Below are 17,328 nucleotides of genomic sequence, written 5' to 3'. Positions count from 1 at the left end.
CAAAGACAATGGCTTGCCAAGGGCTCTGGAGAAGCAAGGTCTCCTCCTGGGAGGGCGAAAGGACGAGGTAGGAAAGTGATGCTCACAGGGAAAGTGAGGGGCGGTGTCCAGCTTCTTGGCAGCCTGTGTAGCCAACACACGCATGTGTAAAGCAGAGAGTTTGGGAGCCCAGACTCTGGGGCCTGTAGGATCGCTCTTTGGGACACTTTTATGAGTTTTCTGCTGTCGGGCACGTGACTCTCCGTGCCTCAGTCTCTTCATCTTGCAACATAGGGATTATAAAACAGATAATAATCTAATAAAGCCAGCCTTTCTGGATTTTGGTGGAAATTAATGATAATAATACATGCAGATTGAGGCCTGGCCCATCACAAGTAGCCTTTAGTGATAATTAATATTAATCTAACCTGTAGTAATAATGTCAATACAATTGCCGTGTTAGTCATTTTATATGATGAAACAATCCCACTCTTTTTTTAATTGTCATTTTTTTCTTTTTCTTCATCATCCTTCTTCTCTGCTTCCTCTTCCTTAATGTTTGTTTATTTATTTGTTTTTTTCTAGACAGAGTTTCTCTGTGTAGCCCTGGCTGTCCTGGAACTCACTCTGTAGACCAGGCTGGCCTCAAACTCAGTGAGCACCTGCCTCTGCCTCTGCTGGGATCCCCCCCCACACACACTCCCTGACAACAACCTTACTGTTAATAGTAGCCTTTCTGACCTGGTTTTCATGCAGTGGCCTTGGAATGTGGATTTGGTTTCTTGCATTGGCTCAGAGGGTTTTGCTTTGCTGTGTGTCTCTGTGATAGCTGAGGGGGCTGAAGGCTCACCCTGTCTCCTTGAAAGAAAAAGAGGATACTGTGTTTCAGTGAAGGAGCAGATAGATGATGGGGTGATGATGAGCTCAGACAGAGAAACGGAGACAAGCGAATCTGAAGAAGTGGTGCTTTGGAGCCAATCATAGGCTGAAGCTGGCTGTGGCTGTGTTATGTTAGGGATCGAGTTCTTTTGGGAGGACTCTCCGTGGTGCCTGCTGCTGACACCTCTGGTAGGGTCAGCAAGTAGGAGACTGCACAGCTAGCCAAGCAGGCTCTGGGAGAACAAACCCTTAGTGAACTTTAAGTCAGCAGACATGGGAGGAAAATTGTGGTCAGAATGCTGGGGTCATAGCTATGATGGGATGAAACAAAGACTTATACGTTTGTTCTCTAAAGGACCCAGCCAGCTGAGTAAGTTTGATAGGAGTCAGCTGTGAGAAATTCTTTGAAAAAAATCACATTAGAAGTATCAGGTCTGTGCATGGTGATAGATATGGATCTATTTTCATTCTTCTACAGATTGAAATCCAGTTTTGCCAGCACAATTTGTTGTAGATGCTCTCTTTTTTCCATTGTATACTTTTAGCTCCTTTATCGAAAATCAGGTGTTCATAGGTTTGTGGGTTAATGTCAGGGTCTTCTATTGGATTCCATTGGTCGACTTCTCTGTTTTTATGTCAATACCAAGCTGTTTTCAATACTGTAGCTCTGCAGTAGAGTTTGAAGTCAGGGATGGTAATGCCTCCAGACGCTCCTTTGTTGTATAAGATTGTTTTGGCTATCCTGGGTTTTTTATTTTTCCATATAAAGTTGATTATTGTCTTCTCCAGATCTGTGAAGAATTTTGATGGGATTTTGATAGGGATTGCATTGAATCTATAGATTGCTTTTGGTAGAATTGCCATTTTTACTATGTTGATCCTCCAAATCCAGGAGCAAGGGAGATCCTTCCATTTTCTGGTGCACAACACACACACACACACACACACACACACACACACACATCTACACACATCCACCTAACCATGTGAGCACAACACACACACACAACCATGTGAGCACAGCACAAACACATACACATAACCACATGAGCACAACACACACACACACAAAACCATGTGAGCACAGCACACACACATACACATAAACACATGAACACAGCACACATCCACACACATCCACATAACCTTGTGAGCATGGCACACACACACACACACACACACATCCACATAACCATGTGAGCATAGCACACACACACAACCGTGTGAGCACAGCACACACACACACATCCACATAACCATGTGAGCACAGCACACACACACACAACCATGTGAGCACAGCACACACACATACCCACATACATACAACCATGTGAGCACAGCACACACACACACATCCACATAACCATGTGAGCACAGCACACACACACATCCACATAACCATGTGAGCACAGCACACACACACACACAACCGTGTGAGCACAGCACACACACACACACACATCCACATAACCATGTGAGCACAGCACACACACACACATCCACATAACCATGTGAGCACAGCACACACACACACACACAATCATGTGAGCACAGCACACACACACACACACACACAATCATGTGAGCTCAGCACACACACATACTCACATACACATAACCATGCAAGCACATAACCATGTGAGCACAACACACACGCACAAATTTTGGGAAAGGTCAGATAAAATTGGACTAATATCCCAGTGTCAAAAGCTGATTGGGTTGTGTAGTGACTGCCTTCTTTAAGCGGGGTAGGTGCTGTTTGAGTTTGACAAGTGGGTTTCCCCTTACTCTCTGCCGTGGTCAGAACTGTCCTGTTTTGGTCAGTTTGTGATGTATGGTGCAAAAAAAGTGGTGGTGGGGGGAAGAAACTGCTTAATCTTTCCTTTTCTCTTCCATCAGCGAGTCCTCGGCCTCCAGGTCCTTCTCCGCAGCAGCCCCACTGTGGGAGCCTGCTGAGTGAGCTGAGTGAACCGGCACGTGTATGGATGGGCTGGGATTGTTAGCCCTGGCTTGAGACCAAAAGCCAGCTTCTGGTTCTGAGCACCTCCCTTCTAAACACTGACTGTGAGCAAATCACACCGCCTTTTCTCTTACGGTTTTCTTTTTTTCAGGGCTGTAGGAACCACTGTGGGTGTCTTTGTCTATTTGAATCAATAATCCTGGTTCACATTTCAAATTTAGAAAGTACAGAAGGACACACAGAAAAGAGACTTCCCTGGTGTTGGCGTGCCTGCCAGGCGGCAGAAGCCCTAGTGGGGATGAGCATGATCAGTATCTGGTCCAGGGTTCCATAGTCACTTTATGCTCTTAATTAAAATATGAAAATGACCCCTGAGTTGTTCTGTGTCAGCAGCAGGATGGTATACACATAGCTGTGTGCAGCCTTCTTTCTTTCCATGACTCCCTGGATAGCACCCATCACTTCACAGTATCCTCAGTGGGTGGGCTACCACAGGGCACTTGGGGACATGGGCCTTTTAAGAGGTGACCATTTTGGGTACTCACACAAGCGAGGGGACCGTTGGGCAGGTGCCACACTTAGAATGAATGCGTGCTGGACGGATGGAAGAGCTGAGCAGTGTGTGTACTGTGAAGAGAGGCAGAACCAGAGATGTGACAGGGTGACAGGGAAACATGTCATTGCCCAGTGGGCTTGGCAGGGTGTTGTGCAGCAGCCTGGAGCTTTGCAGATGTAGACTCAGCCCCTGAGCACATCGCCCAGCCTCAGGATAGCCCTGGCGATGGTAGACCTGAGGTGAGGAACAATTGGACCTCCGTGAAGGGCCATTGTGGTCTGTGATACTGCCGAAGGCTATGTGTGGGTCAGTGGTCCTGATGCAGCAGGGCTTCAGGTTGATGTCTGAGCCCTGTGATACCACCTAACACCATATGGGTATCCATGGTCTGTGTGGTGGCTTAAAGCCATGTTGGTGTCTGTGGGGCTATGTGAGTGGCCTGTACTGCGCCACCTGAGGTCATGGTGATATCTAGGTCCATGCTGCTGGCGAGGGTCGTGCCTGGTTCTTACCTTACTGCAGCTGGCGTCTTTGTCGATGTTCGTGGTCTGTGTTGCCTCCTGCACCCATGTTGCTATCTCTGGTCTGTACAGCCCTCAGGGGTCATACTGATGTGAGGCCTTCGCTGCCACCTGAGGCCATGGTGAGGTCCACAGTCAGGCTGCTGCCAAGGGCCAGGTCTGGGTCCTTGGCCTTACTGCAGCAGGGGGTCGGGTAGGGTGGGGGCAGTGTTTGTGGTCTGTGCTGTTGGGTGGAGCCCCATGATCCATGCTTCCCCTGATTATAAAGGGCAAGGAAGCTTCTTTGGCAGTGATACCGATGATCACAGATGTGGAAGGCTTCTGTGACAACCCCTACTCCCCCTCCAAAACCTCTCAAAAGTAGCAGCCTAAACAGGAAGTCCTTGAAGCTAACTCTTATAAAGTGTGATAAGGATGCTGAAGTGTAGCTCTCCACACTTCGTGACTTCCGGTGGGGGTGCTGGAAGGGAAGGACTCAGTTCTATTTGGGGACAGGCCACAGAGAGTAAATAGATAACACAAATTGGACTGGAGTTTTTTTTCCCCCTTTTTTGTCAAGATGGGAGGAAACAAGGGCTGGGGGGGGGTGCAGAAAAGACTGGGAAATGAGTGTGATCAGGGTGTGTGATGTGAAATCCCCCCAAAAGTCAGTAAAAATATGTTGAAAGGAAAAGTAACAATTTTGTACATTTTACAAGGCCAGTTGTGATAAGACCACCAAGTTGGCGAGGAGGGGCTCTTTGGGGGTGATGAAACCTAATCAAGGGGTGAAGGGGAAAGAGGATGGGTTGAGCCTGAGAATGGGCTGGGGTCACAGCGCATGGGAAGGCCCCGGTGCGGAATGGAAGGTGGTGGCGGAAGTGAAGTGAGCTAAGGAGTTGGCATGCAGTACCTGAAGGCAAGGTGCTAAGGGTGGAGCTGGGTTTACTCTCCGAGCTGTGGAAAGTCTCAGAAGGTGTTGGTGTGACAGTGACTTAAGGCACGAGGACTGTGCGTTCTTCATTGCCGGATTCTTGTCCCATCACACTCTCTCCTGAGTGTGCGACCTTAGATAGATTTGCCATTGTGCACCCCACATCCTTCTCTGTGTGATGGTAACAGAGCCTGTCTCCTGGTGACTGGAGGACCAAGTCCAAGGGCTTCCACAAACTTTGGGGGTACACTGTGAAATATGTAGCACATATGTGGGTCAGTATAAGCGTCTAAGTGCCCTAGTGGGCTACCTGTTGCTGTGATAAAGACCATGGCCAAAGGTAAGATAGGAAGGAAAGGACATATTTCATCTTATAGCTTATAGTCAGTCCATCATGAAGGGAAAGTCAGGGGAGAAACCTGAAGGCAGGAGCTGAGGGGACCACAGAGGATTGCTGCTCAGTTACTCATGTATCGCTCAGTTTGCTTGCTTCTATACCCTAGGACCACCCGCCTGGGGTGGCGCTACCCACAGTGGGATGAGCCTTCCCAATCAACCGTCAATCAAGAAAATGCCCTACAGATTTGCCTATGAGCTCAGTCGACATTACCTCTTCTCAGACCACTCTAGCTTGTATCAAATAGACAAAATGCCAGCCAGCACGGCAAGAATGGTTATCTCCAGGCCACTGCTCCTCAGTCTGTTTTTGAGAGGAGGGGGTATATCTGTGTGCCCACTGTCTGACAGGGACCCCCAGGAACTAGCTCGGCCATCCCCAGCATCATTATCAATGATGTGCTGTGGGGGAGGGGACGGGTCAGCGAGTTCCGATGTCGGTGAATGTGGGGCTGAGTCCTGGTGAGTCTTGCCTTTCAGGGAGACACTGACGCCTGTGTTCAGGATGCAAGGCAGATGCTGCTGAGCTTGGGAAAGCATGTGAAGCGGGCTGTTTCTGTCTGCCTGGGAACTGGATTCTTCTCTTGTTCCTGGAGGTTACATCAGACTGGGTGGCTCTGTCTTTGACTCTTGTTTACACCAAAGTGGCTTTTTCCTGGAAGCCTCCAGCCATTACCAGCTCACACTTCTTTATTTTAAGCTGTTGTGTCATGATGCTACTTCCGTTTTCAGAGGCCAAGCTGGAGCCCTAGTGGATTTCATTTGCATGTGCCATAAATGCAACGTCTCCTATACGGTGCATAGGGTCCCTGTATCATTCCCCCCATCAGAACCCTGTCCCCAGGCCTTCTCCTTAACGCCGACCTTATGCTTTGTGTTCCTATCCCCAGTCCCTATCTTGTTCCTGTTTTCATGCTCAATCTCTCTACCTCCATTCCTAGGCCCTGTCTTTGTTCCCATTCGTATCCCCACCCCTGCACTCATGCTTCCTCCCCATCCCTGTCCCTGCCCTCCCCATGCCCTCACACCCACTGCTGTCCTTACGCTCCATGTGCATCCTTATCTCCACCCTCATTCTCTTCCCCATCCTCATCCCCACCCTGTCCTCCTGCCCTGCCTCCATCCTCAACCCCATTCCCACGCGCACTCCCCATCCTCATCCCCAGCTCTTTCTTTGTCCCCCTCCTCATCTCCACGCCCACTCGGTGCCTCATGTATGCCGTCCACAATCTGTTGTCTTGACCCCAAACTCCAGCTCTGCCAGCTGTGGGGAGGAAGCGTAGCGACAAATTCTTTCCCAAGATGGGTGAAGAACTTGGCAAAGAAACTAGGTGGGGCACCTAGAGAGCCCGGCCAGCGATGCCTCTCAGGGGCTCTGCGACCCTCACCGTTGCTTTGTCAACCCCACACCCCAGCTGTGTGCAGAACAGAAATGGACCATTCACCAAATCTATCGTTTAAAGCACGCTTACATGACAGTTTCCGTAGCTTGGTCCTTCAGAAGAGAATCTGTTCAATGCAGAGATACTAGACTTGAGCTTCCTGTGATTATCGTGGGGGTATGGGCTGAGGTGATGTCCCTGCATTGAAGCTATAGCCACCGTGCCTCTGCATATGTGTAAAGAACTTGACTCTTGCCCTAATCCAATCTATTAGTATCTCCATAGAATAAGCCATTTGGGTAACTCAGTGAGAGCATGGAGGGAAGACCCAGTGCTAAAGAAGTCATCTGCAAGTCAGAGCGAGGGGCCTCAGGAGAGACCAACCCCTTTGATTCCTGGTTCTTGGATTTCCAACCTCCAGAGCTAGGGTGTCCATTGGTACCATGTAAGCCAACCGGGCTGTGGTGTTTCGTTCTGACGGATTCAGCCGATGGATGGAGTGGTGGTGGTGATACAAATAAACAACGGGCTGCACCTACCAAACACTTCCTGTGTGTCTTCCTTGAGCCACCACACCTAACCTCATCCCTCTTTTGAGTCAGCTGCCCAGCCAGAAGTGATAGTACCATCCCGATGTGGGATGTATTTCTGGATGTGTGCTGCTTTATTGGTTGATAAATAAAGCTGTTTTGGCCAATGGACAGGCAAAATATGGCTAGGCAGGAAGTCCAAACAAAGATACAGAGAGAGAGAAGGTGAGGTCAGGGAGATGCCGGGGAAGCAAGACGTAAGATAACAAGCCACGAGCCCCATGCTAAAATGAAAACTAATAGAAGCGGGTTAACTTACAGTAATAGCTAGCCGGTACGAAGCCCAAGACGCTGGCCTAACAATTGTAACTGATAATAAGCCGCATTATTATGTGATATGTTGTAAGTGGCTTCAGGAACAGGCGGGATTATGGGACAGAGAAGAGCATCCCGTTGACACCATCCTGCCTGTGGCACCCCCTCCCCCGGCCCAGGAGAGTAAGTTTTTATTAAGGATGCATATTTGAGAAAACACAAAAACGCAGATGGCAGATATATCATCTCTAGAAGACAGAACTGGCGTGTAAGCTTATTAGAGCAAACAAACAAACATCAACAAGAAGATAAAGAGATCAAGTACCAGAGGAGTGAAATAATGATAACGTATAATAGTGGCCATCTTCTTATTCTTTTTTCCAAAGATGACATTTTTACTATTTATCTGGGAATGTTGTACAATCCACCCCTATCACACTCACTTTCCATCCTTCCCACGTTCACCCTTCTACCCTTGCACCCCCCCCCAAAAAATTCCACCAAGTCTAATTCATATTTCCATATACTCATTGGTCAAACTCCCAGTGGCCAACCATTTAAAGAAAACTGAGCTCCACCCCCTTCCTGCCAAAAGCCATCAAGGGAAGAGCTACACTTCAGCATCTTTATCACAGTTTGCAAGCTTCCTTTCTGGACTGTTTGTTTCGGGCAGGGGAGGTTGTCCAGAAACATTCAGTGGCTCCCATTTACCATCATAGATACCACTGCAAAAGACGCTTCCTGTCCATAGCAGTGGCAGCCGGACCATGGACACCAACTTGGCCCTCAATCGCAGCATGGATCACATCACCTCAGGAAGCAGCACGGACTGACATCAGCATCACCTCCAGTGGCAGCACAGACCACGGACATCAACATGGCCTCCTCTGCCTGTCTTTTATGACCAGAGCTTCTCTCTACCTGGACCATTCCCTAGACAGTTACAGGAATCAAGCCCTGCACTTCCTAGTAATATCTCTGATCTTCACATCTCTCCACGGAAACTCTCCTTAGTCTTTCTTCTTGATGGAAACTGTAGTTCAGATAGTCCAAGGCTGGGAATGCAGTAAGAAGTAGGTTCCAGTAGCTGCTGTAACAGGTTACCGTGACCTTCGTGACTTAAAACAATGGAAATTTATTTATCCACAGTTCTGGGAAGCCCAGGTCCAGAGTCAAGTCATACTGGAGCCTTCTTCCTTCTGGAAACATTCCTCGTCCTGATTCTAAGAGGCTTCTGGCATTCCTTGGCTTATAGCTGCATCACTGCTGTCTTTGTCTCTGTCTTCCCAGCTTTTTGCTCCTTCATCTTCACTGTGGTTTTTAAGTTGCCTGGATTACATGTAGGACCCACAGATCCTGGATAATCTCTTGCTCTTAAGAGCTTAACTTCATCATAGCTTCTGCTATATAAGGTAAAACTTAATGAGTTCTGGGGATTAAGGCAAAAATAAACCTGTTACAGTGGCAAATGCCTGTAACCCCAGCACTTGGTGGGTCAGAAGTTCAAGGTCATCCTCAGAGTGCATTCAAAGCCAACCTGGGCTGTGTGAGATTTTGTCTAGAAGGTATCCTCAGGTCATTCTGCCTGCCTCTTAGTAAAAGAAAGAACCATGATGATAGCTCCTGTGATCCCCAGCCTGGAGTCACATGGCCTTGTGGTGTCTTATCCCCTGGAGCCAGAGACATCACCCCTTTTCCCTTTCCTGTGTGCTATTTCTGGACTTCTGTGTGGGTGGACATTAGAGCTGTGGCTGAGAGTGAAGCTGGCTAAGAACTGTCAGACAAACCTAGGCATCAGAAGCACATCAGGGCTGCTAGACCTAAAAACTGACTCACCCTCTGCCATCCCAGAATCCTGCAATCTTCCTAAATGTCCTTTCACAGGGTGATGGCTGAATAAAATGTGATTTCCCCTAAGTGGGTTGCTTCGTCTGCCATTTTAATTGAAAAGCAGACCAACGAAGCGTTAGGAGATGCCTGTAGTGTACTAGCAGGAAGAAAGAATTGCCCGCCCTTGTTAAAATATTGTGGCTGTTAAAAGTGAAGTAAGGGGTAGGGAGTTGTCTCAGTCAGTACGGTGCTTGCCGCATAAGCATGAAGACGAGTTGGCTCCTCAGAAGCCATGTAGAAAAGCCAGGTGTGCTGGAGTGGGCTTGTAATTCCAGCATTGAGAAGGCAAAGACAGGAAGATTCCTGGGGCTCGCTGGCCAACCAGTCTAGCTGAGGGAATCAAGTCTAGGCCAATGGAAGACTGAATGAAAAGCAAGGTGGTGAGTAAAAAGTTATCAACAGCTATGGCTCTGTGAGTCACAATAATGACTGTCCCTACGCAAGGTCGAGCCAATCAGCGTGCGGCACCAATGGGAGGGAGGGCAGCAGAGGCTCCATTCCAGGCTGAGGAGCTATTGAAAGCTTCTTGGGGAAGGAGAGTGAGTTTTGTTTTAGAATCAAGAATTCCTGAGGAGGAATGACACCTGATGGTGAATGCCGCTCCTACAGATGTGCACACACGAACATGTAGACACAGGCACAAAATTAAGTAAAATCGAAATTCACTCTCCAGTTGTACAAGACACATATTAAGTGTTTAGTGGCTATGGGTGACATCAGGGCTAGCATTAATATGTGTACGCTCAGCTGCGGGGTAGTCTGCCACTTCCTGTTGCAGACACTTGAATGTTCTCTCTCTCTCTCTCTCTCTCTCTCTCTCTCTCTCTCTCTCTCTCTCTCCTCCTCCTCCTCCTCCTCCTTCTTCTTTCTACCTCCTCCTCCTCTCGCTCCTCCTTCCCCTCCTCCTTTTTCTCTCTCTCTTCCTTTCTTTCCCCTATAGAAGCAAATATGCCATTGTCCAGGAAGTGGGGGCATGGCTTTCTGAGGCGCTGTTGCATTCCTCCAGCTGCTGGCAGGTCTCTGTCATATTTGAAATATGTGTTTATGTGCATACACACTTTTCTTTTTCCTCTTCCTTTCTTTCTTGTTTTTTTTTTTTTTTGTTGTTTGTTCGTTTTTGCTTTTCTTTTTCGAGACAGGGTTTCTCTGTGTAGCTTTGGAACCTGTCCTGGAACTCACTCTGTAGACCAAGGCTGGCCTTGAACTTACAGAGATCCACCTGCCTCTGCCTCCTGAGTACTAGAATTAAAGATGTGTGCCCCCACTGCCTGGGTTGCATACACTTTTCAAGTGTGAGTCATACTGAGTCATAACTTTCATAATGAGTCATAACTTTCATAATGAGTCATAATCTTGAAATATTTAGGAAAAAAAAAAGACAAAACCAGTCACCTGGGCTGGTATGTTATGGGACCAGGCTTAAAGGTAGAGCCTTTCTTGACTAGCTCTGGGTTAGTTATAGCCCTCCGGTCCTGGCTGAGTCACTCTGCCTCAGTTTCTTTATTTATTTATTATTTATACAGTATTCTGTCTGCTTGTATGCCTGCAGGCCAGAAGAGGGCACCAGACCTCATTACAGATGGTTGTGAGCCACCATGTGGTTACTGGGAATTGAACTCAGGACCTTTGGAAGAACAGGCAGTGCTCTTAACCGCTGAGCCATCTCTCCAGCCCCCTCAGTTTCTTAATTAAAGGTGGAATCCTTGCTCTGCCTGCTTCCCGTGGTTGGGCATGATATGTTTATTTGTATGTATGTATGTATGTATGTATGTGTGTATGTGTTTTCTTGTTTATGGGGAAGAGTCTCTGGTAGCCTAGTCTGGCCTTGAACACCCTTATGCCCTTCTGATCCTCTGCTCCACCTCTGCAATGCTTAGATTACAGACATGTATCATCACGCTGGTTTATGCAATGCTGGTTTATGCTACTCGGGCACCCTCTGTCGGAGCTGCATCCCTAGCCTGGGGCTGGGTGAGATTTAGAAGCAAGGGATTTATGAGTTAGGGCGGTGAAGCCTTAATACCTGAAGCTGTGTGTAAGACACCAATGTCTGAAGAGATCAAGTCCATTTCTTTGACAGTGTCAGGGGCCTGGCTGGAGGGAATGTGGTTCAGATTCTGGGGAAGACCCTACCAATGAGAGAAGCATTGCTGTTTTGCCGCTGCTGTGAGGGCTGGGCAATCTTGGTACAATACAAAGCAGTATTCCCTTATTGATTTGGTCAGTACTGTGTCAAGCTTGCTCCTTGTCAGGTAAAGCATGTGAGTGCTTCACAAACAGTCCCGGTACCCTGAGGATTCACTGTTGGTGTATCCCTTTCCTGGAGAGAAAAATCAAGCTTCAGAGGTCGTGTACCTTGTCCAAGGTCACACAGTAGGCAAGGCTGTCTGTCTGACTGGCAAGCCTGCATCTCCTCATGGGGTCTTTCCTCTTACTCTGTTTCTTTGGTCCCGATCGTGTGTGTGTGTGTGTGTGTGTGTGTGTGTGTGTGTGTGTCCCATCCAGTTGATTTTGGTAGATTACTTATCTTGGTGACATGAGATTTAGATTTTGACATGAAGGTTGGTGATGGGTATTTCAAACTCAGTAACTTTAATTCTAGGATCCTGTCTGAGTTTAGTAGTGTGGAAAGTGGAGATGGGCTGGGAAGGCAGGCTGACCCTGACACGGCAGTGACTTGTGTCCTCAGATAGGTTACTTAACTTCTTTAACTTCAGATGGCATTTCGAGAGGGCTGAATAGTCAGTCACCTTGGTAATTGTGCCCAGTATCCTATCAGGCAGTTTACTCATGCCCCCTTCATCCTTAATTCTACCTTTGTCCTGAGTGGTGAGCTAAGGCTTATACGTTCCTTCCGTGTGTGTGGATCTCCTCCTGGGCTTCAAGGGCTTCCTACCCTGGCCGGTGGGGCTGCAGAACTTTTCCGGCCTGGCACTGCGGAATGGAAGTTCTAGGCCGTGTTGGCTTCATCCCATGTTGGAGACTTTGGATAAATCTGTTTGATCATGAGTACCACGTCTGTTGTTTCTAACGGCTGTGCTCCTAGGCCCTGTCTGTCCTGTCACTTCTGACTCATCGTATCTGGGTCAGGACAAGCTGGTGCTTGAAGGGCCAGTGCCTTAGCAGGTGCATACAGGGTGCACCAACCTTTCTTCAGGCCCTTGTGGGCAAAGCTTCCTCCCTCGGTCTCCATGTGACTGCTTGCCTCTGTGACAAGCAGGGGTGGTGGGGATCACATACTCTCCTCGTCTGAAGATGAGAAGGACGATATTTGGGGACTGAAAACAAACCAGAGGGAAGTTTTTGCTGCGTGTGTCCCTGACTCAGGTGTGGACACTGTGGTTGTTGTCCTTTGGGCTGAGAGTTACCCTTGTTTATAACAGGGCAGGCTATGCTGCTGGAGCTGGCCCATGTGACCGGCGTTACCTAGGGTGCTGTGTGCGGTGCTCAGATGGGAGATCTAGGAGCTGTAGCTGAGATATGGAGGGGCAGGAGCCTCCTTAGAGCCTCTGTAGTCTCAGCCCTTAGGAGAAATGTCATGTGCGCGGCCCCTACTTTGTGTCCCTTGCCTTCCTCTGCTTCCCTGAGCTAGTGCCCCAGAGTGGGCGGCAGCTTTACAGGGTGAGTTAATATCCAGTAATTACATAGTGATTGTACTTCACAGGCCTTTCAGAGTGGGGCCCAGCGATGCATCCTGACAAAGCAGAGGGACCTTTGTTGGCAAGCGAAGACTTGGGCCAGCCAGTGTTTGTATTCTGAGGGATCCATGGTTTCATTTTATCCTCTCCTCATCACTGATGTGCAGAGATCTTTCTAGGTTTTCTGGTATTTAGGAACCTGTTGAAACCCTCTCCAGAACTTAACGGGCTTCTGCAGCATTTATTTTTTTTTTATTTTTTTTAATTTTTTTTTTGTTTTTCGAGACAGGGTTTCTCTGTGGCTTTGGAGCCTGTCCTGGAACTAGCTCTGTAGACCAGGCTGGTCTCGAACTCACAGAGATCCGCCTGCCTCTGCCTCCCGAGTGCTGGGATTAAAGGTGTGCGCCACCATCGCCCGGCTTCTGCAGCATTTATTAATCGATTTTGATAACTGTTGATTTGCTCAGTGTGCAGGGTTCCCAGCTAACGACTTTTAAGAAGATGGCACATGAAACTGCTTCTCTTAAGGAAAGCAGTTACAGAGTTAAAAGTGGGACTAGTCACCCTTCTGAGCCTGTGAATCCAGTGTCAGTAGGCCCATTGCCTACATGAAGCCACCAGCAGCTCCATACCTCCTGACAAGTTGAATTGTCATGGTTCTGGCTGTGGTGTCCCTTCCTTGTGCGCCAAATGCTGCAGCCGAGGCTGTGGGACTTTCCTTGCCAACCTGCAGACTGCCACTCATGGCTGGCATCTTGCTTTTTTTCCTTCCTTGGTCTTTGGGACTTATCTGAGTTAACTTATCTGAGTTAGGCCAGAAGAAGCAGTAAAAAACAAAACAAAATAAAAACCCAAACAAACAAAAACACACCCTGAGTGAAATCTACTAAACCTTTCGAGAGAGAAAGCGCCCTTGGCTGTTTCCTGCTGCACTCCAGTCTGCTGAGGTGACTGCAATGGTGGGTCCCGAAGCGCTGAGAGAAGAACATAGAAGGAGCGAGCTATCCCTGCGGCACAGCTCTGCCAGCCTGCTGGGCATGTCAGCCCATCTCGTTTCATCCCTTCCCAGTCCTGTGAGGCTGGTACACTAGCACCCGAGAACACTCACAGTGTCTGAAGTCATTTGATGTGGGAGGGCCTGAGTAAACTCCTGAACCCCAGAACCAAAGCTCATTGCAAAGCCGTCGTCTTCCACGGCAGATATAAAGCATCTTCTGTTTTGCTGCAAGGAACAAGATTATTTTGTGCATGTGGAACTGAACATTGATCCCAAAGAGCTTATGACATGTATACACGTTCTACTTCTGAGTTACATTCCCTGCCCTCTTTACTTAAGACAAATGTTTACTTAGTGTGTGTGTGTGTGTGTGTGTGTGTGTGTGTGTGTGTGCAGTGCACTTGTGGAAGTCTGAGGACAACCGGTGGAAGTTGGCTCGCTCCTTTTATCATGTGTGTCCTAGGGGGTTGAACGCTGGGTTGTCATGCTCGGTGGCAGACCTTTACCTCTGATCCATCTTTCTGACACTTTTTATAGTTTCTCTATTTTTATGTTGAGCTGGATGTCTAATTAAGTTGTCCAGGTTGACTTTAACCTTTACTGTAGCCCAGGAATGCTTTTGACTTTGGATTCTTCTGCTTCAGCCGTTTGAGTAGCTAAGATTACAGGTCTGCACCTAGCCCTGCTCAGTGACAAGATGATATTGACCTGACCTGACAGAATTAGTTGGATTTAGAAATGCAGAGAGCCAAAGGAAGATCATTCTGGTAAAGGAGAACAAGAAATGGCTTAAAAGCCTTGAAAAGGGCCTGGGGCAGGGTCGCGGAACAGTTACATGAAAGGGTCCCATGGCCTTCTTCTTATCATCTTGCAGTATCTCAGCACCTGGAGCTTACAGGCTCAGTGAGTATTTATTGAATGAACAAGTACAAGAGCAATCAGTCATCTTTACCATGGAGTGAGAGTCTCCGGAAGGCAGGCAGGGCCTGGGCCTTAGAGATTTTTGTTGCTTGACTTGTTACAATGGTTATTACACATCAAACAGTAACTATGTCCTGATGGACTAAATAAACACACCATAGGTAAGGAAAGGAATGGCAAGATGTGCCTGAGAGAGGAAACACTCGTGACCCGAGGAATATTGGACAACACAGTGGCTGATGGGACAGAGGTTGGAAGGTCTTTATTGCCAAGGAAAAGGAGCTTTTACGTTTTTCTTGAGGTGCTCACAAAGGCTGCCTTTCCGTTTGGAGGACTTGGTGTATCTCAGTCATGAAGTGATGTCCCATGCTCTAAGCCTGCCTAGCGCGTGCGCGTGCGGGCACACACAGACACACACACACACACACATGCACACACAGTGAACAGGAGCCTCAGTGGTAATAGAGGCTCTTGCTGTGTCTCCTTCCTCATTGATTTTAGGATCATTTAGCTAGAGAGTCTCGCCAGCATCCTTTAGTTAGATGTTTCCAGCCAGATTCTCAGGAGAGGTCGCCTCTCGTTTCAGGTGTTGGCTCGGAGTGGGGTTTTAAGAGATCCCAGAAGCAGCGTTGGGAGAAGCCTTTTCCGTGCGTGGCCAGAAACGTCTGGTCCTGAAGACACAGCTCAATCCTCACCTAGACTTATGACCCGAGGCCTTGCCCCCCTCCTGCCCGTTGAGTTCCACAAGATGGGCTCCTTCCGCCGTCCCAGACCACGATTTATGAGCTCCCCCGTGCTCAGTGAGCTGCCCCGCTTCCATGCTGCCCAGCAGGCTCTGCAGCTGAGTTCCAACTCTGCCTGGAACAGGTAAGGGTCCAGGACCACGAGGGAGAGGTCTGGGATGATCTGGGGATGGGTTGAACATCTGCTGTCTTGAGAGCCTTGCTCATGAAGTCTGATCCTAGTGTTGATGATGACTGGGGCAAGTGCCCCTTGTTTTCATAGCGAAAGTAGCTCACTGTGAGTTCTAGCCTATCAGGATCCGTTTTGCCAGCTTGGGATCATTGAGTTAGAATTTACAGTTACTGTTCATGCCCCTTAACACCCTTCAACGCATGAGGATTTAAGGGCAGAGTCTTTCAAATGGCCTCATATCTCCTATTTAGGAAGCTTAGGCATGATTCTGTGCAAAGCTCGGTGGGTGGCATATACCACAGTCTCTTTCACCTGAGCCGCTAGTGCTTGGGGCAGGAGATGGAGCTGTGGAAGGTGTCTGGCAGAACTTGTGAGCCAAGCCCTGACCAGATCAGCACACCAGCACTGCCTCATAAGTCTGCGGACTACTGGTTTCCAGATCTGGGGTGGCCTCCAGATAAATGAAAGCATCACTGAATTCTCTGTGTTCTTTCGAAGTGGCTGGCCATCAGACCCCCTATGCTGGTGCCGCTCAGTGGGGCTGTCTGGAATATTCTGGCATTCCGAGGGTCATTGACTCCTGTAAAATTCCTCAGCACAGACAATGTTCTAACCAGCTCTTCTGCTGAGTCTTTGGACCCAGGTCCCTGGAGTTGAGTGGACTTGAGCCCTGACTGCGGCCCTTAGAGCCTAACTCTATGCCTGTCTACTTCTCTCACTGGCGTGAAATAAAAAGACAAGGAAGGCCCATGGAAAATTCTATTATTAAGGCAAACGGTTGCAGTTTCTATCTGAGAAGATGGTGACTTCCCAGTTCTAAGATCAGACAGGGTCAGCCCCTGCTGGCAATGAACGCTTTCTGGATGCTTGCAGGCCCCAGTAGTGGCAATTCTCAGAGAGCTGGTCCACTGTCTGCCTCTATGTGACCAGGGGGAAGAAGCCCTCTGTGACCCGCAAGATGCCTGGAACTGCCTTTGAATTTGTTTGCCTTGGTCTCCTTAGTACTTCTAGGACATTAAGGAAAGGGACAGAGGATGCAGCTGCGGGTATCCCTTAGGGCTTCCCAGCTCTTCATGACCTCTCCTGTGATCTGTTTGAAAAAACGGCTCCTGAAGGCAGATCACCTAACTGGAATGTTTTTCTCTCTCTTTGCAGCGTACAGACAGCTGTGATCAACGTTTTCAAAGGGGGCGGTTTGCAGAGCAATGAACTGTATGCACTGAACGAGAACATCAGGTACTTGACTGGCCCAAACCAGTGCTGTTTTCCCATTAGGAGGCTTAGGGTCCCCCTACCCCGCCTCCCACTCCCATTGTCTTACTTAGCCCTTGCTTGCTGGAAAACTGTTCTTGTGTCTGTTGTGTTGAGACCTTTGCCATCTAGACTTCTCATTCAGGTACAATGCCTATGCTCACGTGTATTATGCACTTTGTGCTGGGGATACAGATTGATAGATATGAGCTGATACTAATTCTGTAAACATTTATTGGGAACTATATTAGACAATATGACTTAGTGTTTGGAGCCAGGATACTT

General features: G+C 48.3%; 1 protein-coding gene across 7 annotated transcripts in view; it reads left to right on the top strand.

Annotated features, from left to right (window-relative positions):
• Prr5l (proline rich 5 like) overlaps positions 1-17,328 on the top strand; it is a 183,369-nt gene that overhangs the window by 110,373 nt on the left and 55,668 nt on the right. For all 7 annotated transcript variants that reach the window (XM_075961529.1, XM_075961526.1, XM_075961525.1 and 4 more), the window contains 2 exons: positions 15,464-15,744; positions 16,948-17,028. In XM_075961529.1, the coding sequence (XP_075817644.1) occupies positions 15,581-15,744; positions 16,948-17,028 (245 nt within the window). In that variant the 5' untranslated portion in view covers positions 15,464-15,580. The remainder of the gene's footprint in view (positions 1-15,463; positions 15,745-16,947; positions 17,029-17,328) is intronic.

This window comes from Microtus pennsylvanicus, chromosome 2, assembly GCF_037038515.1.
Source record: "Microtus pennsylvanicus isolate mMicPen1 chromosome 2, mMicPen1.hap1, whole genome shotgun sequence".
NCBI lineage: Eukaryota > Metazoa > Chordata > Mammalia > Rodentia > Cricetidae > Microtus > Microtus pennsylvanicus.
This window is presented reverse-complemented; position numbering and strand designations above follow the sequence as displayed.